General features: G+C 38.3%; 1 protein-coding gene across 4 annotated transcripts; it reads left to right on the top strand.

Moving 5' to 3' along the window:
• Positions 1–6,567: 6,567 nt before the first annotated feature.
• On the top strand, positions 6,568–26,692 carry LOC117328179 (cathepsin L1-like). 4 transcript variants are annotated; one of them, XM_033885590.1, is made up of 10 exons: positions 6,568–6,673; positions 12,615–12,831; positions 17,398–17,537; positions 17,885–18,043; positions 19,901–19,933; positions 20,154–20,345; positions 20,804–20,972; positions 22,858–22,963; positions 24,256–24,371; positions 25,382–26,692. In XM_033885590.1, exons 2-9 carry the CDS (start codon positions 12,639–12,641, stop codon positions 24,353–24,355), a joined length of 1,092 nt encoding a protein of 363 aa, XP_033741481.1. In that variant the 5' UTR covers positions 6,568–6,673; positions 12,615–12,638; the 3' UTR covers positions 24,356–24,371; positions 25,382–26,692. The 4 variants fall into 4 exon arrangements, with proteins under 4 accessions (XP_033741481.1, XP_033741484.1, XP_033741483.1 ...); XM_033885593.1 differs by lacking the exon at positions 6,568–6,673 and adding an exon at positions 6,688–6,893; XM_033885592.1 differs by lacking the exon at positions 6,568–6,673 and adding an exon at positions 8,486–8,507.
• The last annotated feature ends 238 nt before the right edge of the window (positions 26,693–26,930 follow it).

Here is a 26,930-nt window from a genome sequence, read left to right on the forward strand (position 1 = left end):
GACTAGTTAAAAATATATAGACCACACACAATACCGATAAGAATAAGAGGTTGTTCTGGGTATTCTGGCGTTAGCCCTAAAATACTATAAAAGTCTGGCGTTGACACAAAATAACCACTACTGCCCCTCAAGTATTCTCTTTTCTTTCTCGTTTCAATTCAGTTTCATAATTCTGTAAGCACTTCAGCCAGCTTGATTATTATCAGAGTAGCGTTTGATGCTTACACACGCCTTGAGCTTAACAGATTACACATACCACTGTCATATCAATCTTTTTTTTTTTTTTTTTTTAAATCGCCTTTTCTATGCAAGCGCCTGTGGGAAAACTTTGCACTTAGAACACGAAAACTGAAATATTGGCCATGACAACAAAACTGAACACATATGTTTACATATATTGTGAATACGGAGAGGATGGCACATGTTCATGGTTTCTATATGATCCTCTTGGAGATCACTGCAATGCTGCTGAAGGTAAAAACCTTTACATTAAAAACATGCACGGACATTTTGAACACGTTATTTCTGTCGCTAGGCGTTACAAGTCTGAGGACCAATCATTTGCCTCAAAGGTCATAAACAACTGGAGTTTACCGCAAATAATACGGGAGCTGCGAGATTGTGAAAATGACGTAAAATTACGTGGGTTGAGTACGATCCGCCCAGATTGTCCCACCTTCCGGCGATTGTGACGTCATATTTTGGTGAAATATCGTACTCAAACCACGCAATTTTACGTCATTTTCACTTTATAAAAATTCCCGTATTAAACAACCAAGTCCGAATATCCTACGGCCTGAGAGCGCTTAAACAATATCAAAATTATCCATCGGAACAAAATGTGTGGACGAATGTACAAGACACTTATGTAATTCCAATACCTACCCAGAAGAGGGCGCTTACAGGGAGAGAAGCGATCAAAGAACATCTGTATTTTATGTGAAATGGAGTATATCGGTCAAGCTTGTGTTGAACAGTCAATCTGCCTTTTAACTTCAACGACACGATCCCTTTTCAACGGCATTCAGAGACTTTTAAGTAACGCCTTTTGTCCGCCGTCGTCCGTCGTGCACGGTCAATAAACAATTAACATTTTATGATTTTCAACACTTCATTTCCAAAACCGCTGAACCAAATTCAATGAAATTTGGCAGGAAATTTCCATGGCCGAAGGTCAACCAAATTGTGAATTAATAGAATCTTTCATCCCCTTGGGGGTGAGACAGGAGAATCTCAACACGAGGGGAAGATTCTTAAGTTGCCAAACACAAGCTTGCCGAGTGTTTGGCAGCTTAATTATCTTACCCCGAGGGTTGAGATTCCCCTGTCTCACTTCCATGGGGTGAATGATTATTTTTCTCTTATCCTGTTTACCCTCTTTTGTGTCTAATATTGATGTTACATCCATGCAAGGAAATGTTGACGTGACGTTTTTTTACGTGATTGAATTGTCATATGCGACGTGACGGCATTGTACTGTTATCGTGACGTCATGGTATTGTTGACGTGACGAAATACAATTGTTGAGAACGTGAAATATACAGCACGTGTAGCTTGTCTTTTCCCTAGGGTGAGATTAATAGATTCTCCCATACTTCACAGGGTTATCCGGCGGTTGCTAGGGAAAAGATTAATAGAATCTAAAACGCGGGAAATATGCACACATTTCCATTCATCCATTTCACGTGGGGTGACGTCACTCACTCATCACTGTCCGACTTAGTCCGAAGGGTTCTGATGTTAATATCGCCTTTCAAGCTGCCTTGTGGCGATTTAACATCAGAACTCGACCCACACAGAAAACGAGCAATTTTTCCGACCCACCCTCATGTCGGCGTTTGAACAATATTTCCCCTTATTCCCTTCAACCTGGCACATAAAATGTATACATCGATTAAAAGGTAAGATATTATTTTATTAGCTTACATACATATTTTACTCACTGGTCATCGTTCACTATATATATCCGTCAACAATCTTTTCAAACCTGTTTTCAGCATAGTTTTGAAAATGGCCGCCATCGTCAGGACACAAGATCTCGCGAGATTTCAATGTAAACAGATCGGACAAAAGTCCCTTGTGACGAGTTTGGGTCACGTGATTAGCTATGGTGGTAGCTTTGAAGTTCTCTGAAAACGAGATGGCAAAGTATGCGGACGGATATATTTAGTGAACAATGACCAGTGAGTAATATATGTATGCAAGCTAATAAAATTGTATCTTACCTTTTAATTGATGTATACATTTTATGTGTCAGATTGAGGGGAAATGGAGTAAATGTTGTTCAAACGCCGACCTGAGGGTAGGTCGGGAAAATTGCTCATTTTCTGTATGTAAGAAGTTCTGACGTACATTATCTACGTAGTAAGATCGTAAGAAAATTCGGACTATGTCCGACTCGGAGTAAATCACACGAGGTCGCTTTGAAATCGACTTTGTGTTGTCATTATGGCTGTGGAAATGGATGTTAAATGTTCTCCCACTGATTGTGGATCCATAAAACACCGATCTCGTGACATCGGACGGAGTTGGGCACAAGGAAATGCTGTTGTGGGATCTTTTTACTTGTGACAGTTGAACAATTTTGTCGCGATCGGTGCAGGTAGGTGCACTTGTGCTCTCAGTTTCAGTTGTAGGCCTACAGTTGGGGGATTCATTTGTATTTGAAAGAATGGCAGATATTTTTTGTTTTTGGAAACTGTTCAGTTGTCTGTAGTTGTTTAAAGACTGGGGATTTTTGTATTATTGTGTACACAATTTGTTTGTTGACGTAGCAGACGACGTAATGTAAACAAAAAAATTAGTTCCGGTAGTACTTCCGGTGAAGAAAGTGAGCGCGTGCAATCTGTCACACCCTAGGGTATGACAGATTGCACGCGCTAAAAAAGACAGAGAAATCTTGTACACTCAAAACGGGAGACAAATCAGTGAAAGGTGGGAGAAAAATCGATCCTACACAGGGTGGGTAAAGACAGTCGGCACGCGCTATATGACGCTGCTAACAATAACGTAACGTCATCATTTTACGTTGAGTAACCATGTCGTAAATGATGACGTCATCAATTTTGACGCACATTCCAAGGAGCATTGAAAATGACCCGATGAAAAACTTTCATAAAAACTTCTACAGTAAACTCCACATTTCACGAAGTCGGATTTAACGATATACCGCATTTCACGAAGTCTTTAAAAATCCCCTACTGAGCCTCTATATAAACCTTTGTAAATTAATCCTGTATTCACGAAGTCGCTATGTACGAACTATCGCTTTGTGCGATATGGTCTAGGGGTCCCCACAGGATAATTTACCTGTATGTACGAACTGTGAAAACAACTCATTAACCCTACCCGATATAAATCGCTGTAAAAACAAGTCACTGTTCATTTGTTTGTCACTTTATACACGAAGGAGGTGTCAAAATGGCTACTCCGAAAGTGTGACGATCAACGAGGATATTGTCACCACTGAACAAACAACACAGTGATGTTATTGAGGAAATAAAAAACAAAATGGATAACAAATCGGAAGACTCTGAGTCGGACAGCGATAGTGATACCGGGGTTGAATTGAAAATTCCTACTCTCGTAGAGTTCGTGGACAGTGTTGACAAAATAAAAATGTTCGTAGAGTCACGCGAGAATGTCGATGAAACAATGTTTGCGTGTATCACCAAACTTTCTGACTTTGCTGACAAGTGTCATTATTCTTCAAAACAGAAACAAATGACTGACTTTTTTACGAAAGTATGAAAAAAAAATGTTCGATGATCGCTCGCCGGTATATTTTCCTGTGTAACTGATACGTACACGTGTACTGTATATAGGCTAATGTACACATGATTCAATGCATGCGTTTAGCTTACGTTGTGCTAATAACAATTTGTAAATAATAATTAAAATGTAGCACAAGTTTAACAAAATGTCCAGTGATTGTTGTTTTTAAATACTGATCATACAGTTAGTGTTTACACATTTACGCTAGGCCTAGCTAGCCAGCTGGTGAACGGTATATATATCGAGACTAATTTTAGACAGGGAGGACTAGTCGTGTTTCACGAAGTCCGGTTTCTACGAAGTTGTTTTCATGGTCCGACTGACTTCTTGAAAACCGGAGTTTGTATTATCTTTCACCCCCTTGGGGGTGAGACAGGGAATCTCAACCCGAGGGGAAGATTCTTAAGTTGCTAAACACGAGTCTTGCACAATAAGAATTATATGCGAAGGCATTAGAAGACTACTTTAATTCTGAAAAGACTTTCTTTCAGTCCAAGTATCCAAACCAGCTTAGGTACATGTTTTCATTGTAAGATGAAACCCATCTCACTGTACGGCAGTGAATTATTGGAAGCCTTTAATCATTTTAGCAAAAGAATTATGTAATTAAGAACGATTCCGCTTTTGTGACAAATTGTGAATTAAATTCTACTAGAGGATATGTTTCTACAGGAGAAATGTTCCAGCTCATATCAGCGTTGATTTTAACACATCTTGAATACCTAGAAGCTTACAATGGCCTGCTGCTTGGTGCCTTTTCAGGTTAAAAGACATTTATTACATGCAGGTAAATCCTCTTGTAGGCAAATCAGAGACCTATATAACTAAAATAAGAGACCTATATATAGCTAGTATATAGGTCTCGGAGAAAAACTAAAATCAGAGACCTATATATAGCTAGTATAGGCCTCGGAGAAAAACTAAAATCAGAGATATATATGATAGCTAGTATATATATATAGGTCTCGGAGAAAAGCTAAAATCAGAGATATATATGATAGCTAGTATATATATATAGGCCTCGGAGAAAAACTAAAATCAGAGATATATGATAGCTAGTATATAGGTCTCGGAGAAAAAACTAAAATCAGAGATATATATGATAGCTAGTATATATATATATAGGTCTCGGAGAAAAACTAAAATCAGAGACCTATAAAGATAGTATAGGCCTCTGAGAAAAACTAAAATCAGAGATATATGATAGCTAGTATAGGCCTCGGAGATAAAATAAAACCAGATACCTATATAGCTAGTATATATAGGTCTCGGAGATAAACTAAAATCAGAGACCTATACTGCAGTATAGCTAGTATAGGTCTCGGAGAAAAACTAAAATCAGAGACCTATACTGCAGTATAGCTAGTATAGGTCTCGGAGAAAAACTAAAATCAGAGACCTATATAGCTAGTATATATAGGTCTCGGAGATAAACTAAAACCAGAGACCTATATATAGCTAGTATAGGTCTCGGAGAAAAACTAAAACCAGCCTCGCCTTGCTTCACTCCTTGGTAACTTTATTAATCAATCTAATGTTTAATACTAGGTAGCTTATTTCTGATTGGTCTGAAATCACTTCCTAGTAAACATATATAGTTCGACTGATAACCATGGCTTTGTAGTGGATTTAGTTGTAGAGCATGTCTATTGTGCGGAACACCATGATATGGAATGCAGGATTAGACCACAGGCGCTTGCATAGAAAATGAGAATTTAAAAAAAATGATATCAGTGGTATATGTACTGTGTAATACAGAAGTTGAGCTTAACAGATTACACATACCACTGTCAAATAAAAAAAATTGAAAATCACATTTTCTATGCAAGCGCCCCTGTGGATTAGACCTATATTATTTTATATATATAGCGATCCATTTAGTAGTTTAAGTGATATCAGCTACATGTATTTGTATGAATTAAATGACAAGTGGTATCACTCACAGGCCGTACTTGTGGTAGGAGTGTGATTTTACATTGAATATGGTGAGCAAGAAGAGAATAAATTGTTCTACAATGTATATGAATCAGGTGTTAAGGTCACAGGTCATGATCACTGCGTGAGTTGTTAATTCTATAAACTGTTAAACATCTGATTGCTATATGAAGCGATATTAATTCTCGTCTTCCTCATTCAATGAAAAAACAGTCCTGTCACATGGCCTTGGCACGAAGCCCATATTATATGTATTATGCGAGTAATATCAAAAATGTTTATTATTTATTTTGTCCTTTCTGTTTTTTCTTTTTTAGATTTTGTTTTATTTATGTCCTTATTCCACCTACCTATAATGAAACATCTAGTTTGGTTGAGTCAGAGACGTATATATCGTACATAAATGTATGTATACGTCTCTGGTTGAGGTTAAGTGTGGGTGTATTAATGTGAATGTTTGTTTTTATTCATGCATGATGATGCCTTCTATAAACAAAATTTGAAAATGAATAAAAAATAAATAAAAATATATACAGTAAATTCGTGCTTCCATTCAGAGACCTATATACTAAATTTAATGTAGATCTAGGTCTCTGTTCCATCCGATCATATATTTTTTTTACCGTTCTTAACAGGCCTAACGTTAGCTGCCTAATAAAAATACTGTCGCTACTATATTCTAATAGGAGTTGTTTCCCTTGACCTTGTGCTTTTTGTACAGGATTTAATCTAAACCTGTACTCATTTTAGAAAATCATAACATAATGTTTATTCACATAAATTGAAATGATAAAATAAAGGGGGGAGTCAATTTTCGTTTATATAGGCCTAAGTAGGCCACTGTGTGCATCAGAGGCATTGTTTTGTTTATCTGACGTCACTTCCGTGAAATCACATGATAAACAATCATATGACTTGCAACAGAGAACAGGAATTTCCACGAAAAACACGGTGAAGATAACAGGTAAGTAGATACACTAGATCTGGAAACAAACAAGTATATAGGTATATTTTGCTTTATTTGAAGGTTGTCTATTCGATGTTCAAATTTCTATACCTCAGTAGAAATCTAGGCTTAGTTTATAAAGAGTTCAAATTCAAGGCTTGTGTTTCGTAACTGACTCAAGTGACTGGGTACAGTTGGAAATACCACGGCGTCATTGTTCATCTCGCCCCATTGTAAGGTAACTGGTTGTTTTAAATAAACGAAATATACCTACAATTAACAATAGGTGCAGCTTTACTCTCCAAAAGATAAACTTGATAATAGCCTCAGTAATTTCAAATAATTTAGTCCAGGAACTACGTACACTACTTTAGTATTCAGATTTGTTTTCCTTTTGTTCATTTCAATTTACATGTAGGCCTAGCTTATTAAACGCCCAAAAGTTACTAGATTCTATATTTCTTTTAACTCTCGATAGGCTTATTGAACTGTCGTGATGCACGGAGAGCTTTTGTGTGGCCTGGGTTACCTCTGTCTGGTCTCGGGCTTGCCTGCGTGGTAAACACATCAGCATGCGCGCACCAGTTCAATCTTAGGAAACAAAGTTGAAGTTTTGTTACAACTTTTTAGCTACATGTGCATTCGCACAAGCTAACACTCTTTTCTCTAATTATCAAACTGTCGTATATATTGATGAGTTCATTGTCATAACAACTGATGTCATGGTCATGGGTCACTGACACTAATCATGATCATGTGTCATCATCACATAGATGTACTGTCTCTGTTCGATTGTGCATTAGTACGTACTAGGCCATAGAAAAAAAATTAGGCCATTGACTTAAGAGTCAAGAGTGACTAGTTATAGGATACTGCCATGTATTCCAGGCCAAATACTCCAAATTTCCTAATTTGAATGTTTTGTTAACAGATTTCCTTGACAGCTGGCTGTTCACTATATATGATAGAGTGAACTCAGAAAATCTTACTTTGGGGAGTACCATGGTTTTAATAGAAAACTTTTGAAACAAATCTCTACATTTCATATTAATTTCTCCTCGTCAGCTTAAGAAAAGTAAGGAGGATGCCTTTTGTCTAATATACTGTAGTGGGAATCTAAGAAAAGTCCTTAAATTGACAAATTGGTGGTAAATACCTATCCTAGTATATACATAAACTTCCTATTTGGAAAATAATAGGACCATATTAACATTTTCAAACAATCTGAAGAAAAAAAAACTAAACAATTATATATATATATATAGAGTTCTAAGCAAAAGTTAAAAGGCAATTTTTTTCCTTTTAGGCATGTGATTATTTATATTGTTGGTGTTTCATGCAATGTACATCACTTGCTAAGAGGATTTTATTTTAAATAATAGGTGTATAGTCATGACAGAAGTGTTCTGAATATCTTAAAGGATAAGCTGTGCTGTAATTTTGTCTAAGATTGAAAACACAAGAGCCATGTTACAACCAAACATTTATACAATCAGTATTATGCAATTTGTTGTACACAAATCTAGTCTGAAGGTTAATACCGCAATCAGACACTAGATTTGTGTTTGGAACTTTTTTTCAGTAATTCATTTATTTCCTCATATGACGGTTTGAAATCCCATTACCTTTTAAATGCCTCTGGCAGCAAGCACTGGAATAGGTAGTAGACAGGCTTTGTTCATTAGTCACGTGATTTCCCTAGTCATGTGAAGATATTATGTGACAGGTGTACCAAATCACGGGATTGCCTACACTCTTATGAGTCACTGTATATTAAGTACTTTGTATAAATAAAGTATCTGTAAAACTCCTTTTATATGTTTACAACTCTGGTTCCAGAGGAGACAGACTGGTGAGATTTTCATTGTTATGACATCATTAATAATTGTACCCCTGATATGATAATTTTCTCTGGTGTGAGCTGTTCGTACACAGTAGTATAATATTATGCTGCAACTAGGCTATTTATGTCTATATGGTACTGGCCAACTTCCACAATTTGAAGAAGAAATGCCAGAGAGGAGTACAAATGGAGATTTTCTTTTAAGATAATAGCTTGATAAAATAGTTGGCTCTACTTGATGATGTAAATGAGTCTGTGGTTAGTGATGGAGACAACGTCTGGTGGTAGTTTTGCTAGCCAGGGTTTTGGAATGGTGTACACTAGCTGTATTTGAAATATAGAGAGCTGGTGATCATACCTGGAATATCTGGAATATCAGATTTCATTATAGCAACTTTGTTGTAACTTGGTCTGATGTCTCGGCATCTCTTCATCTGTCTGCTAATTATACTGTCCTCGGACTGATGTACATTGTTATAAAACACAGTTGATGTAAATTATACTGTAATCAGGCTGATGTGCATTGTTATAAAACACCAGCTAATTATACTGTCCTCGGACTGATGTACCTTGTTATATATAAAACACCAGCTAATTATACTGTCCTCGGACTGATGTACATTGTTATAAAACACCAGCTAATTATACTGTCCTCGGACTGATGTACATTGTTATAAAACACCAACTAATTATACTGTCCTCGGACTGATGTACATTGTTATAAAACACCAGCTAATTATACTGTTCTCGGACTGATGTACATTGTTATAAAACACAGTTGATGTAAATTATAGTGTACCCATGATCAGACTGATGTATAAATCTCTGATGTAAACTTCGGTGTAGGAAAGAGATCGATCTAGACCTGTCTGTGTAAATCATTACTGACAGTGTACTGAGGTGTGGGTAGGGGTCCTGTCTGTGTAAATCATTACTGGCGATGTACTGGGGTGTGGGTAGGGGTCCTGTCTGTGTAAATCATTACTGGCGGTGTACTGAGGTGTGGGTAGGGGTCCTGTCTGTGTAAATCATTACTGGCGATGTACTGAGGTGTGGGTAGGGGACCTGTCTGTGTAAATCATTACTGGCAGTGTACTGGGGTGTGGGTAGGGGACCTGTCTATGTAACTCATTACTGGCGGTGTACTGAGGTGTGGGTAGGGGACCTGTCTGTGTAACTCATTACTGGCGATGTACTGAGGTGTGGGTAGGGGTCCTGTCTGTGTAAATCATTACTGGCGGTGTACTGGGATGTGGGTAGGGGTCCTGTCTGTGTAACTCATTACTGGCGGTGTACTGAGGTGTGGGTAGGGGACCTGTCTGTGTAAATCATTACTGGCGATGTACTGGGGTGTGGGTAGGGGACCTGTTTGTGTAAATCATTACTGGCGGTGTACTGGGGTGTGGGTAGGGGTCCTGTCTGTGTAACTCATTACTGGCGGTGTACTGAGGTGTGGGTAGGGGTCCTGTCAGTGTAAATCATTACTGGCGATGTACTGGGGTGTGGGTAGGGGTCCTGTCTGTGTAAATCATTACTGGCGATGTATTGGGGTGTGGGTAGGGGTCCTGTCTGTGTAAATCATTACTGGCGGTGTACTGGGGTGTGGGTAGGGGACCTGTCTGTGTAAATCATTACTGACAGTGAACTGAGGTGTGGGTAGGGGACCTGTCTGTGTAAATCATTACTGGCGGTGTACTGGGGTGGGTAGGGGACCTGTCTGTGTAAATCATTACTGGCGGTGTACTGGGGTGTGGGTAGGGGTCCTGTCTTTGTAAATCATTACTGGCAGTGTACTGGGGTGGCTAGGGGACCTGTCTGTGTAAATCATTACTGGCGGTGTACTGGGGTGGGTATACGTAGGGGACCTGTCTGTGTAAATTATTACTGGCGATGTACTGGGGTTTGGGTAGGGGACCTGTCTGTGTAAATCATTACTGGCGATGTACTGGGGTGTGGGTAGGGGTCCTGTCTGTGTAACTCATTACTGGCGGTGTACTGAGGTGTGGGTAGGGGACCTGTCTGTGTAAATCATTACTGGCGATGTACTGGGGTGTGGGTAGGGGACCTGTTTGTGTAAATCATTACTGGCGGTGTACTGGGGTGTGGGTAGGGGTCCTGTCTGTGTAACTCATTACTGGCGGTGTACTGAGGTGTGGGTAGGGGTCCTGTCAGTGTAAATCATTACTGGCGATGTACTGGGGTGTGGGTAGGGGACCTGTCTGTGTAAATCATTACTGGCAGTGTACTGGGGTGTGGGTAGGGGACCTGTCTGTGTAAATCATTACTGGCGATGTACTGAGGTGTGGGTAGGGATCCTGTCTGTTTAAATCATTACTGGATATGTACTGGGGTGTGGGTAGGGGTCCTGTCTGTAAATCATTACTGGCTGTGTACTGGGGTGGGTATAAGTAGGGGACCTGTCCGTGTAAATCATTACTGGCGGTGTACTGGGGTTTGGGTAGGGGGTCCTGTCTGTGTAAATCATTACTGGCGATGTACTGGGGTGTGGGTAGGGGACCTGTCTGTGTAAATCATTACTGACAGTGTACTGAGGTGTGGGTAGGGGACCTGTCTGTGTAAATCATTACTGGCGGTGTACTGGGGTGGGTAGGGGACCTGTCTGTGTAAACCATTACTGGCGGTGTACTGAGGTGTGGGTAGGGGTCCTGTCTGTGTAAATCATTACTGGCAGTGTACTGGGGTGGCTAGGGGACCTGTCTGTGTAAACCATTACTGGCGGTGTACTGGGGTGTGGGTAGGGGTCCTGTCTTTGTAAATCATTACTGGCAGTGTACTGAGGTGTGGGTAGGGGTCCTGTCTGTGTAAATCATTACTGGCGGTGTACTGGGGTGGGTATACGTAGGGGACCTGTTTGTGTAAATCATTACTGGCGGTGTACTGGGGTGTGGGTAGGGGTCCTGTCTGTGTAAATCATTACTGGCTGTGTACTGGGGTGTGGGTAGGGGACCTGTTTGTGTAAATCATTACTGGCGGTGTACTGGGGTGTGGGTAGGGGTCCTGTCTTTGTAAATCATTACTGGCAGTGTACTGAGGTGTGGGTAGGGGTCCTGTCTGTGTAAATCATTACTGGCGGTGTACTGGGGTGGGTATACGTATACGTAGGGGACCTGTTTGTGTAAATCATTACTGGCGGTGTACTGGGGTGTGGGTAGGGGTCCTGTCTGTGTAAATCATTACTGGCTGTGTACTGAGGTGTGGGTAGGGGACCTGTTTGTGTAAATCATTACTGGCGATGTACTGGGGTGTGGGTAGGGGTCCTGTCTGTGTAACTCATTACTGGCGGTGTACTGAGGTGTGGGTAGGGGTCCTGTCAGTGTAAATCATTACTGGCTGTGTACTGAGGTGTGGGTAGGGGTCCTGTCTGTGTAACTCATTACTGGCGATGTACTGGGGTGTGGGTAGGGGTCCTGTCTGTGTAACTCATTACTGGCGATGTACTGGGGTGTGGGTAGGGGTCCTGTCTGTGTAAATCATTACTGGCTGTGTACTGAGGTGTGGGTAGGGGTCCTGTCTGTGTAAATCATTACTGGCGATGTACTGGGGTGTGGGTAGGGGTCCTGTCTGTGTAACTCATTACTGGCGGTGTACTGGGGTGTGGGTAGGGGTCCTGTCTGTGTAAATCATTACTAGCTGTGTACTGGGGTGGGTAGGGGACCTGTCTGTGTAAATCATTACTAAATATGTACTGGGATGTGGGTAGGGGTCGGATAGCTTGGTGATGGCTCTTTAAACACCCAGTGCCTAGTACAAGTTTGGATTTATTATCAGTATAAAGCTCTGGTTTATAATAGTCAATTAGCATGTGTCCTAACAATGTCAGCTGACGAAGGATCATGGGGTTTGATGTCAAGTGACCACTCTCTATGGTAATAAGATGTATGTACTTGATGTGTGTGGTATATAAGTGATGGATCATTGTCAAACATTATTTTGGCCAGTAAAGATTTATGTAGGTATAGCTGTAAGTATTGGGTGTTATATACAGTAATTTCAGGATGTGTAAACTATATGTTTGTTGATTTTGTATATGTTGGACACATATTGATATTTTTGGATAAAATTGAAATACTTATACTTTTTGTTATGATTTTACAGAAAGCTTGAGTATACCTCCTAAGGATGATGTACACCTTTGTGTTAATGGCCTCCATGGCCGCAGTCAGCCTCGCTGCTCCAAACTATGTCCAATGGTTTGATATGGAACCTGCAAAGACCATTTACAAACCTAAACCCCACCTGTTGGGCCGTGAACAGGCCAGAGTTGAATTTGTAGATTATGTCACAGAATTCAGCAACTTCAAACAGTCTTTCGGTAAGTTTTCTTTTCTTATAAAATTTAAAAGCTTGTAGATATATACATTGCTTAAATCTTAGGACTTGTTAATTATTTTCAGTGATATTTAAATGCATTGAAGCCTAAATTTAAATGTTTGAGAAAAGCTTCAGTTGTCATTTATTATTTTTAGTGGTATTTATATGCGTTGAAGCCTACATTTAAATGTTTGAGAAAAGCTTCAGTTAATTGTCATTTATTATTTTCAGTGATATTTATATGCGTTGAAGCCTACATTTAAATGTTTGAGAAAAGCTTCAGTTTTCATTTATTATTTTTAATGGTATTTATATGCGTTGAAGCCTACATTTAAATGTTTGAGAAAAGCTTCAGTTGTCATTTATTATTTTCAGTGATATTTATATGCGTTGAAGCCTACATTTAAATGTTTGAGAAAAGCTTCAGTTGTCATTTATTATTTTTAATGGTATTTATATGCGTTGCTCGAAGCCTACATTTAAATGTTTGAGAAAAGCTTCAGTTGTCATTTATTATTTTTAGTGGTATTTATATGCGTTGCTCGAAGCCTACATTTAAATGTTTGAGAAAAGCTTCAGTTGTCATTTATTATTTTCAGTGATATTTATATGCGTTGAAGCCTACATTTAAATGTTTGAGAAAAGCTTCAGTTGTCATTTATTATTTTTAATGGTATTTATATGCGTTGAAGCCTACATTTAAATGTTTGAGAAAAGCTTCAGTTGTCATTTATTATTTTTAGTGATATTTATATGCGTTGAAGCCTACATTTAAATGTTTGAGAAAAGCTTCAATTGTCATTTATTATTTTCAGTGATATTTATATGCGTTGAAGCCTACATTTAAATGTTTGAGAAAAGCTTCAGTTGTCTGGTAATGACCAACCAAGGTGAACACAAAATATATTTTACACAGCATAATTCGCTAGTCACATGTTGTACGTGACATCATGGTCACATGTTCAGGTTGACATCATGGTCACATGTTCAGGTCGACATCAGGTGTCATATTTTAGTTGACATCACTTCATCAGGTAACATGTTTTAGTTGACATCAGGGTAGGGCACATATTTAGTTGACATCAGGTGACATGTTAGTTGACATCAGGTGACATATGTCTTAGTTGACATCAGGTCACATGTTTCTTCGACATCAGGTCACATGATCTAGTTTTATTGAATGACAGGATGTGGGTAGGGTGTACTGATGACTTGACATGGAATGCTACTGATGCGTCATAGCGCAGGAACACAAGCTTTAATTCTACACTCGAGTCTCAATTGGCGGATGTGATCATGTGTAATGTCAAGTGCTTTAGACTTCGTGTGCTCATTAAAGTTTTTCTAAAAAAATAGTTCAATTATAAAATTTCAGCACTATATACATGTATACATACATGTTCATTGGAATCAAAGATAAATTTTATGATGTAGCTGTATGGTCTTACATTTGATTATGTAGGATATTTACTGGGTGTGAAACGAACACTGATATATGTATTCTGTGGTGTTTGAGTTATAACAAAAATATTTTCCCACGGCTAACACAAATTGTGTTGCCTATAAATATACTACTGGTAAATGTTTTGTTGCAATTTTTAAGGAAGTACTGTAAAGCTATCATGTCTGCTCTCAATAACCTGGTAAAATGTAACAGACAAAAAGATTTTATTTGACTAAATGATTTCAACATGTACAGGAAGCAAAAGCAAGCTTAAGCTTATTCTTAACTGTTGGGTCTTATGCCTAAACTGAGTAGATACAGGACCAGACACGTCCTAAGCTGTATTGTCTTCCACCTACACTGTAGATAGGACCAGACACGTGCTAAGCTGTATTGTCTTCCACCTACACTCTGTAGATAGGACCAGACACGTGCTAAGCTGTACACCTACACTCTGTAGATAGGACCAGACACATGCTAAGCTGTACACCTACACTCTGTAGATAGGACCAGACACATGCTAAGCTGTACACCTACACTCAGTAGATAGGACCAGACACGTGCTAAGCTGTACACCTACACTCTGTAGATAGGACCAGACACGTGCTAAGATGTATTGTCTTACACCTACACTCTGTAGATAGGACCAGACACGTGCTAAGCTGTATTGTCTTACACCTACACTCAATAGATAGGACCAGACACGTGCTAAGTTGTATTTTCCTACACCTACACTCAGTAGATAGGACCAGACACGTGCTAAGCTGTATTGTCTTACACCTACACTCAGTAGATAGGACCAGACACGTGCTAAGCTGTATTGTCTTACACCTACACTCTGTAGATAGGACCAGACACGTGCTAAGCTGTATTGTCTTACACCTACACTCAATAGATAGGACCAGACACGTGCTAAGTTGTATTTTCCTACACCTACACTCAGTAGATAGGACCAGACACGTGCTAAGCTGTATTGTCTTACACCTACACTCTGTAGATAGGACAAGACACGTGCTAAGCTGTACACCTACACTCAGTAGATAGGACCAGACACGTGTTAAGTTGTATTTTCCTACACCTACACTCAGTAGATAGGACCAGACACGTGCTAAGCTGTACACCTACACTCAGTAGATAGGACCAGACACGTGCTAAGCTGTATTGTCTTACACCTACACTCAGTAGATAGGACCAGACACGTGTTAAGTTGTATTTTCCTACACCTACACTCTGTAGATAGGACCAGACACGTGCTAAGCTATACACCTACACTCAGTAGATAGGACCAGACACATGCTAAGCTGTATTGTTTTACGCCTACACTCAGTAGATAGGACCAGACACGTGCTAAGCTGTATTGTCTTACACCTACACTCAGTAGATAGGACCAGACACGTGCTAAGCTGTATTGTCTTCCACCTACACTCAGTAGATAGGACCAGACATGTGCTAAGCTGTACACCTACACTCAGTAGATAGGACCAGACATGTGCTAAGCTGTATTGTCTTACACCTACACTGTAGATAGGACCAGACACGTGCTAAGCTGTACACCTACACTCAGTAGATAGGACCAGACACGTGCTAAGCTGTACACCTACACTCAGTAGATAGGACCAGACACATGCTAAGCTGTATTGTCTTACACCTACACTCAGTAGATAGGACCAGACACGTGCTAAGCTGTATTGTCTTACACCTACACTCAGTAGATAGGACCAGACACGTGCTAAGCTGTACACCTACACTCTGTAGATAGGACCAGACACATGCTAAGCTGTATTGTCTTACACCTACACTGTAGATAGGACCAGACACGTGCTAAGCTGTATTGTCTTACACCTACACTCAGTAGATAGGACCAGACACGTGCTAAGCTGTATTGTCTTACACCTACACTCTGTAGATAGGACCAGACACATGCTAAGCTGTATTGTCTTACACCTACACTCAGTAGATAGGACCAGACACATGCTAAGCTGTATTGTCTTACACCTACACTCAGTAGATAGGACCAGACACGTGCTAAGCTGTACACCTACACTCAGTAGATAGGACCAGACACGTGCTAAGCTGTATTGTCTTACACCTACACTCAGTAGATAGGACCAGACACGTGCTAAGCTGTACACCTACACTCAGTAGATAGGACCAGACACGTGCTAAGCTGTACACCTACACTCAGTAGATAGGACCAGACACGTGCTAAGCTGTACACCTACACTCAGGACCAGACATGTGCTAAGTTGTATTGTCTTACACCTACACTCTGTAGATAGGACCAGACACGTGCTAAGCTGTATTGTCTTACACCTACACTCTGTAGATAGGACCAGACACGTGCTAAGCTGTACACCTACACTCAGGACCAGACACGTGCTAAGCTGTATTGTCTTACACCTACACTCTGTAGATAGGACCAGACACGTGCTAAGCTGTATTGTCTTACACCTACACTCTGTAGATAGGACCAGACACGTGCTAAGCTGTATTGTCTTACACCTACACTCAGTAGATAGGACCAGACACATGCTAAGCTGTATTGTCTTACACCTACACTCAGTAGATAGGACCAGACACGTGCTAAGCTGTACACCTACACTCAGTAGATAGGACCAGACACGTGCTAAGCTGTATTGTCTTACACCTACACTCAGTAGATAGGACCAGACACGTGCTAAGCTGTACACCTACACTCAGTAGATAGGACCAGACACGTGCTAAGCTGTACACCTACACTCAGTAGATAGGACCAGACACGTGCTAAGCTGTACACCTACACTCAGGACCAGACATGTGCTAAGTTGTATTGTCTTACACCTACACTCTGTAGATAGGACCAGACACGTGCTAAGCTGTACACCTACACTCAGTAGATAGGACCAGACATGTGCTAAGCTGTATTGTCTTACACCTACACTCAGTAGATAGGACCAGACACGTGCTAAGCTGTATTGTCTTACACCTACACTCTGTAGATAGGACCAGACACGTGCTAAGCTGTATTGTCTTACACCTACACTCTGTAGATAGGACCAGACAGTTAATAACTTCTGACTAGATTTGATGTGGATATGTAAGAAGTATTTCTGTCATTCTGATGCAGAATCATTGTTTTCACAGGTAGGATGTATGGAACAGAAGAGGAGAAGTCACGATACAATACCTTTGTCAAGAATCTTGATGTTATTCGTGAACACAACAAGAAATTCCACAGGGGAGAGAAGTCCTTCTATTTGGGTATCAACAACTTTACTGACATGGTATGTTCTGAGCATGCCTTCGAAATCTCTGGTGTACATATACTCTATACACTAGTTGGCCTATTTCACTTAGTTTTAATTCTCCTACTTTACTTCCTCAAAGTTTTTAATTTGTGTGTATATGTATTCATCCTCAAAAATATAAATTCATATCTTTTTTTTAACTGAGTAAGAGAAAAAGATATATCAAATAAGACTTGGTTTTCCAAGTAGGTATTTTAATGCTTCCTTCAAAAACAAAAAACAATAACGAAAAAAGAACGGAACAAAAAGCAATGAAATTGCTGTAAGCATGTAATTGCTTTATAAATGCAGGATACATGACTTGTTTAAATTTGTTATTTCAGGAACTTGAAGACTTTGTTAAGTACAATGGACTCTTAAAAAGGAAGCCTGAAAATGTAAAAACTTCTGACTGTGGAAAATTCATGGAGCCCCACTTCTTAACTTTGCCAGAAGAGGTTGACTGGAGGAAAGAAGGATATGTCACTGGGGTCAAAAACCAGGTTGGTATTTTATCAGGGTCATTTCAAGGTTAGATTTATATACAGTCAATACATGTGATTCACTAAAGCTACACATCAAACTCAAACACCAGTTCAGCAAATTAAAGCATACATCTCAAAGAGAGCGATATGAACTTCGGTATAAGGTGGTATACCACATGTCTCTGATATTTTAGAGTTGTATGTGTTGTACCCAGCATGTAATTTTTAGGTACTGTGAATTACACACAGCCACCATAGGCGATCTTCACCAAATTTCGCAAGAACAAATTAATTTGGAACTCTCGGGGGAATCAAAATGTTGCTTATATCTATGATCAAATTCCGATGAGTTCAGGATGGGACCAGAAATAATTCTTCCTAAAAAACGCTAACAACATACTAGACAGTAATATCTCCTTCTGCGAATTATTTGTTTGTGATTAAGTAATATAATTCATGCATTTATATGTTTGAAGACATTTGCTTAAGATAGATAAACTATAGAAAACCGTTTGAATTGTACATAAATGACCTGTTTATCCAAATTAATTATGCTTGCTTCCTGGTTTGTGTGATTGAAATTTCTGATTCTTTTTACATTAGACACCTAAAATGATTGGTTTGTCATTTCTTAGAAATAGGCCACACAAAAATGGCCGTGCTGGTTGAATGATTATGAGGCAAAAAATGTTAGCAACAGAGATGCTGATAGCAATTAATTATAGTATATATATATAATAAGTGGTTGCATGTTTTAAATCAGTCAATATTAAAATGTTTGTACAAAGTATATTACATGAACGTGTGATTTAACAAGTCACTGTAACAGATAAGGTAAGCCCATTCATCGGGAACAAATTAAATTTCTGAGACCAGTTTCTCGAAAGTTGTCAAATAACTAATATAATCATGATACAGATCAGTTGATACACAAAAGCAGTAAATTGGGTACGAAAATATACAGAGAGTATAATTCACTGGAATCTTGTACATAGGGAATTACAATTTGTTTTATCAAGAAACATGACAGTCATCATAGATTAATTGATCTAGGAATTTAACTTAATTATAGAATGCCAATTCAAGTGGGGTTTAAAAACGTAGTTCATCACTGTTCATCACAACTTTAATGCTTCCACAGCCTTTTAAAAGTAAATAAAATTACTTAAAACAGAGATGCATACATGTATATGATTTACTATATATATATGTGATATATACGTCTCTGCTTTAAATGACATATGATAATCATCAGTAAAACATTCAGGAATGCAATTAGCCTGTATAAAAAAGAATTTAGAAAGTCTTCATATTTCCTGCAATTTTAAATGTATATATATATATACTACTTGCTTTTCCCTTTTATTTCGATCCCTCAGGTATAGCATCTACATATGAGTGACCTTGGTACTTTGATTTAAGATGTGTTTTATGTACACTTTATTGAGCAACCTGAGGATTACTTAACACTGTGTATTATGTACACTGTATTATGTACATGGTATAATGTACACTGTATTATGTACACTGTGTATAATGTACACTGTATTATGTACACTGTGTATAATGTACACAGTGTATTATATGTATACATACATTATGTACACTGTGTATTACATACGTATACACTTTGTATTATGTTCACTGTATATTATATGTTCACTGTGTATAATGAACATTGTGTATTATGTTCACTGTGTATTATGTTCACTGTGTATAATGAACATTGTGTATTATGTACACTTTGCATTATGTTCACTGTGTATTATGTTCACTGTGAATTATGTATTTTGTGTAGTATGTACACTACATGTAATGTATTTTGGACACTGTATGTATACAACCAATATTGACGACTTGCTGAACATTTTACAGGGGCAGTGTGGTTCCTGTTGGTCCTTCAGTAGTGTGAGTATCTATTCCTTAATCCATTTACAGAGTCTCACAGTCACTGTAAAATATCTCGCTATAGTTCCAATATTTATTTCTGGAGATGATGGTACTTGATGTTTAGCACAAGTGTGATATATGTTTCTGTAGTGGTTGTACAAACAGATCTGACACAAATTTTTCACATTTATATGAGTGATATAACACACCATATAAATCTTTGTCTCTAAATTTTCAGACTGGTGCTCTTGAAGGTCAGCATTTCCGAAGCAGGAAAGATTTGGTGTCCCTCAGTGAACAACAGCTTGTAGACTGCTCTGATGACTATGGCAATAATGGATGTAATGGTGGCCTCATGGACCAGGCTTTTGACTATATCCGAGATATTGGTGGTCTAGAGTCAGAAGTAGAGTACCCATACAAGGCTAAGGTCAGTTTTTCTCAGTGGAGGTTGATTATTTGGAAACAGCATTTGTTTTCAAAAGGAAATTAACAACTATAAGGGACAAATTAACAACTTGACCATGCACGCGGTGGCCGAGTGGTTAAGGTGTCCCAACACTTTAACACTAGCCCTCCACCTATGGGTTGCGAGTTCGAAACCTACGTTCGGCAGTTGCCAGGTACTGACCGTAGGCTGGTGTTTTTTCTCCGGGTACTCCAGCTTTCCTTCATCTCCAAAACCTGGCACATCCTTAAATGACCCTGGCTGTTAATAGGACGTTAAACAAAAAAACAAACAATGCATGTAGTTCCCTCCTGACAGTATTACATCTCACAGATCCAATAAGATATAGCAATATGTCCTCTGAGTGTTTATCTCCGCTGACTGTTTACACTTTTATTTGGCCCTAGAGACCTAAGTTCTGCTTTGATCGGTTATTTCAGGATGAAAGGAAATGCCACTTCAACAAGACTGAGGTAAAGGCCAAATGCACTGGATGTATGGATATTGAAAGTGGAGATGAGGATCAACTAAAGAAGGCTGTTGCCTCCATTGGTCCAATTTCTGTTGCTATTGATGCCAGTCACCAGTCCTTCCAGCTTTATAAAGGAGGTACAATGATCACACACTCGCTTTCAATAAACAGTTTATTGGCTTCTGTTTCACCTGGGAGTATATGTCTTAGTAACACCTGGGAGTATATGTCTTAGTAACACCTGGGAGTATATGTCTTAGTAACACCTGGGAGTATATGTCTTAGTAACACCTGGGAGTATATGTCTTAGTAACACCTGGGAGTATATGTCTTAGTAACACCTGGGAGTATATGTCTTAGTAACACCTGAGTGTAAATGTTATCAGTCACAACTGAGTGTAAAGGTAACATTAACACCTGAGTGTGAACTATCAGTCATACCTACATGTAAAGTTATCAGTCACACCTGAGTGTAAAGCTATTAGTCATACCTTAGTGTAAAGCTATCAGTCATACCTGAGTGTAAAGCTATCAGTCATACCGTAGTGTAAAGCTATCAGTCATACCTACATGTAAAGCTATCGGTCATACCTTAGTGTAAAGTTATCAGTCATACCTACATGTAAAGCTATCAGTCATACCTACATGTAAAGCTATCAGTCATACCTTAGTGTAAAGTATCAGTCACACCTGAGTGTAAAGTTATCAGTCATACCTACATGTAAAGCTATCAGTCATACCTTAGTGTAAAGCTATCAGTCATACCTTAGTGTAAAGTTATCAGTCATACCTACATGTAAAGCTATCAGTCATACCTACATGTAAAGCTATCAGTCATACCTACATGTAAAGCTATCAGTCATACCTTAGTGTAATGTATCAGTCAGACCTTAGTGTAAAGCTATCAGTCACACCTTAGTGTAAAGCTATCAGTCATACCGTAGTGTAAAGCTATCAGTCATACAGTAGTGTAAAGCTATCAGTCGCACCTGAGTGTAAAGCTATCAGTCACACCTGAGTGTAAAGCTATCAGTCATACCGTAGTGTAAAGCTATCAGTCATACCTGAGTGTAAAGCTATCAGTCACACCGTAGTGTAAAGCTATCAGTCATACCTTAGTATAAAGCTATCAGTCATACCGTAGTATAAAGCTATCAGTCATACCGTAGTGTAAAGTTATCAGTCATACCCTAGTGTAAAGCTATCAGTCACACCTTAGTGTAAAGCTATTAGTCATACCTTAGTGTAAAGTATCAGTCACACCTTAGTGTAAAGCTATCAGTCATACCGTAGTGTAAAGCTATCAGTCATACCTTAGTGTAATGTTATCAGTCATACCTTAGTGTAAAGCTATCAGTCATAACTTAGTGTAAAGCTATCAGTCATACCTTAGTGTAAAGCTATCAGTCACACCTGAGTGTGAACTATCAGTCATACCTACATGTAAAGCTTTCAGTCATACCGTAGTGTAAAGCTATCAGTCATACCGTAGTGTAAAGCTATCAGTCATACCGTAGTGTAAAGCTATTAGTCATACCTTAGTGTGAAGTATCAGTCATACCTTAGTGTAAAGCTATCAGTCATACCGTAGTGTAAAGCTATCAGTCATACCTACATGTAAAGCTATCAGTCATACCTTAGTGTAAAGTTATCAGTCATACCTACATGTAAAGCTATCAGTCATACCGTAGTGTAAAGTTATCAGTCATACCGTAGTGTAAAGTTATCAGTCATACCTACATGTAAAGCTATCAGTCACACCTGAGTGTGAACTATCAGTCATAACTTAGTGTAAAGTTATCAGTCATACCTGAGTGTGAACTATCAGTCATAACTTAGTGTAAAGCTATCAGTCGCACCTGAGTGTAAAGCTATCAGTCACACCTGAGTGTAAAGTTATCAGTCATACCTGAGTGTGAACTATCAGTCATACCTGAGTGTGAACTATCAGTCATACCGTAGTGTAAAGCTATCAGTCATACCTACCTGTTGAGGTAATATATTGTTTTTTGTTGTGTACAGGTGTCTATACAGAGGCGGAATGCAGCAGTGACCAACTTGACCATGGTGTACTGACAGTGGGATATGGGAGTGAAGATGGCAATGACTTCTGGATTGTCAAGAACAGGTACAGTCATTATACCTACTCTAACTGTACCTAGTTACACTTGGCAACTTCGGTCTTGAATACGGATATTTTTGTCATCTTGATATAAAAAAAATTTCAAAGGTCTTTATGGTAATTAAGGGATAAAGATCTGTCAAAGGGCATATGTCAGTGTGAAAGGGTGAATATAACTGTCAAATAGTAAATGTTACTGTGTCAAGTGGTTAATGTTACTGTGTCAAATGGTAAATGTAATTGTGTCAAATGGTAATTGTTACTGTCAAATGGTAAATGAAACTGTCGAATGGTAAATGTTATTGTCAAATGGTAAATGTAACTGTCGAATGGTAAATGTTCCTGTCAAATGGTAAATGTCACTGTCAAATGGTAAATGTAATTGTGTCAAATGGTAATTGTTACTGTCAAATGGTAAATGAAACTGTCGAATGGTAAATGTTACTGTCAAATGGTAAATGTAACTGTCAAATAGTATATGTCACTGTGTCAAGTGGTTAATGTTACTGTGTCAAATGGTAAATGTAATTGTGTCAAATGGTTAATGTAATTGTGTCAAATGGTAATTGTAACTGTCGAATGGTAAATGTAACTGTCAAATGGTAAATGTTACTGTCAAATGGTAATTGTAACTGTCAAATGGTAAATGTAATTGTGTCGAATGGTAAATGTTACTGTCAAATGGTAAATGTAATTGTGTCGAATGGTAAATGTTACTGTCAAATGGTAAATGTCACCGTGTCAAATGGTAAATGTTACTGTCAAATGGTAAATGTAACTGTCAAATGGTATATGTCACTGTGTCAAATGGTAAATGTCATTGTGTCAAATGGTAAATGTCACTGTGTCAAATGGTAAATGTCACTGTGTCAAAGGGTAAATGTCACTGTGTCAAATGGTAAATGTCACTGTGTCAAAGGGTAAATGTCACTGTGTCAAATGGTAAATGTCACTGTGTCAAATGGTAAATGTCACTGTGTCAAATGGTAAATGTCATTGTGTCAAATGGTAAATGTCATTGTGTCAAATGGTAAATGTCATTGTGTCAAAGGGTAATTTTTACTGTGTTAAATGGTAAATGTCACTGTGTCAAATGGTAAATGTCACTGTGTCAAATGGTAAATGTCACTGTGTCAAATGGTAAATGTCACTGTGTCAAATGGTAAATGTCACTATGTTAAGTGGTAAATGCAATTGTGTCAAATGGTAAATGTAACTGTCAATAGGTACATGGCACTATTTGTAATGCTGTTTTGTAATTGGTGTTCCTGTGTTGAATCTGTCCTGTTGACTTACAGCTGGGATGTTGTGTGGGGAGATGAGGGCTACATCAAGATGGCAAGGAACCAGGACAACATGTGTGGTATAGCCACTCAGGCCAGCTACCCATTAGTGTGAACACCCTGCTGAACTGGTAGGTACCATTGTCATAGTCGCACATGTTTGAGGATAGTATTAACTGGTAGGTCCCATTGTCATTGTCACACGTGTTTGAGGATGGTATTAACTGGTAGGTAACTTCCCATTGTCATAGTCACACGTGTTTGAGGATGGTATGAACTGGTAGGTAACTTCCCATTGTCATAGTCACACGTGTTTGAGATGGTATGAACTGGTAGGTAACTTCCCATTGTCATAGTCACACGTGTTTGAGATGGTATGAACTGGTAGGTAACTTCCCATTGTCATAGTCACACGTGTTTGAGATGGTATGAACTGGTAGATAACTTCCCATTGTCATAGTCACACGTGTTTGAGGATGGTATGAACTGGTAGGTAACTTCCCATTGTCATAGTCACACGTGTTTGAGATGGTATGAACTGGTAGGTAACTTCCCATTGTCATAGTCACACGTGTTTGAGATAGTATGAACTGGTAGGTAACTTTTCATTGTCATAGTCACAAGTGATTTAGGATGGTATGAACTGGTAGGTAACTTTTCATTGTCATAGTCACAAGTGATTTAGGATGGTATGAACTGGTAGGTAACTTCCCATTGTCATAGTCACACGTGTTTGGGATGGTATGAACTGGTAGGTAACTTCCCATTGTCATAGTCACACGTGTTTGAGGATGGTATGAACTGGTAGGTAACTTCCCATTGTCATAGTCACACGTGTTTGAGGAGGGTAGACAAGGATGGTAGACACATGATTATTTTGCATTACAGGAAATAGACTCTTGAGGTCTGTGGCAAAACTTGCAATGTCTGCTATTTAATAGCTTAAAAAAGAAATATAGTTTCTCTAAGAGATTTCAAAAATTAGAAATGGTTCAATATCTTCCTGCAGAGTTAAATACATATTAGGCTTAATGCCAATCGTGTATTTTTTAAAGTGGGATAATTCCAGATTTCTGTACAAATCATTAATATTCCATTGTCTGTGTGGTTTTCTTTCAAATGTTGTATCTTCACATTTCAGATTGAACAACTTCTAGGACCCTTTAGACCAAGAGAGCTGTTGAAAAGGAGAGGGGACATAACTCTTACGAGAGTACTAAAATCAGAATAACTAAGTTTTAGAAATCATTAGAAGTCAATGATGATATTTGTTTAAGTGTTCTTAATCTTTGAAAATGTTATATTAATATCAAGCATCTAAAAATACAGAATCCTAGTAAGTGGAGATTATATGTATCTGTTATAACTCTTTGTGGGGTTTACATGGGGAACTTCAGGAAATATGTAGCCATTCCTTATTAGGAATGTCAAAAAGAACACCATTATATCTTAGAGGCAACTGTATTTATACACTTGTGACCACTCTCCTCAATATCAGCAATGTGTGACTATATTTGTGTCATAAATCAGCCTATGAGAGGACGTGTATGCAAGACAGTGTGAGTGTGGGGGATGTTCTGTATCAGAATTTGATGATTCAGGAATATTTCATATGTTGTTGGATCTGCAATATTATATTTTTTGTTTACATTTATTCTTTGAGAAGAAAACAAATATTGATCTGGATTATTTGCAAATTTTTATTGTCATGATCTGAAAATGTGTATAGTAGTTGTGTGGTACTACAATACAAAACACATTCCACGGTCTTCCTTTTGTGTATCATAATTTATACCTGTGGTAATTTATTGTAGTTTCAAAAATGATCCTATTTCGATTCAGGTGTTGAGAACATTATCTGTTGTGTCATTCAATAATCTATGTTTAATGTTTTAATAGCTTTGTGATACTTTGATATGTTTATGACAAGAGTAGTAGTAGTCCCTTTGTGTGTGCATATCATTGAGTGCCTTCAACAAGAAGGGGGACAACTCTGGTTCATGTAATTAACCACACTTGTTAAATGAGTTTGGTACCATCAATAAAGCTGGTGTAAAATAAGGAAACGTTTTGGAATCTTGGCCTGTTTTGGTATTCTATAATGCTTATTATAATTATAGTACTAAATGTATGAATACATGTTTTTACTTTGCATATATAATACATGCAGTAAAAGTTCAAAACAAAACTTATTTAAATATGAATTATTTAATCAGTGTGGACATTCCAACCAATTTACCTTTCTGAAACTCAGAACAACTCCCGGTGGTCCAGCTGTAGAAATGTTCAGTATTTATACTTGTAGATGAAATAAAAAAATGACTTAACTTGTATGAATGGCTAGGCTATAGCTGGGACCGGCCGGTGGGTCTTTGATTGTGAACTTATTTTTACATGAATATGATGGACAGTTAAATGATGTAAAATTAAATAAACTGTTTGTTTTTTTCTATGCATGTGTTAACTTGATTTATATACCTACCATAATGACTGAGGTATTTATATACCTACCATAAGGACTGAGGTATTTATATATCTACCATACAGACTGAGGTATTTATATATCTACCATACAGACCGAGGTATTTATATATCTACCATACAGACTGAGGTATTTATATATCTACCATACAGACCGAGGTATTTATATATCTACCATACAGACTGAGGTATTGATATATCTACCATAC

The sequence above is a fragment of the Pecten maximus genome, chromosome 5 (genome assembly GCF_902652985.1).
Source record: "Pecten maximus chromosome 5, xPecMax1.1, whole genome shotgun sequence".
Classification (NCBI taxonomy): Eukaryota; Metazoa; Mollusca; class Bivalvia; order Pectinida; family Pectinidae; genus Pecten; species Pecten maximus.

Bases quoted from the DNA above. Each gene is read 5' to 3' on its own strand.
- LOC117328179 (XM_033885590.1), top strand. From the start codon at position 12,639: ATGATGTACACCTTTGTGTTAATGGCCTCCATGGCCGCAGTCAGCCTC. The intron at 12,832-17,397 runs GTAAGTTTTCTT...TTGTTTTCACAG, and splicing joins CAACTTCAAACAGTCTTTCG to GTAGGATGTATGGAACAGAA. The intron at 22,964-24,255 runs GTACAGTCATTA...GTTGACTTACAG, and splicing joins TTCTGGATTGTCAAGAACAG to CTGGGATGTTGTGTGGGGAG.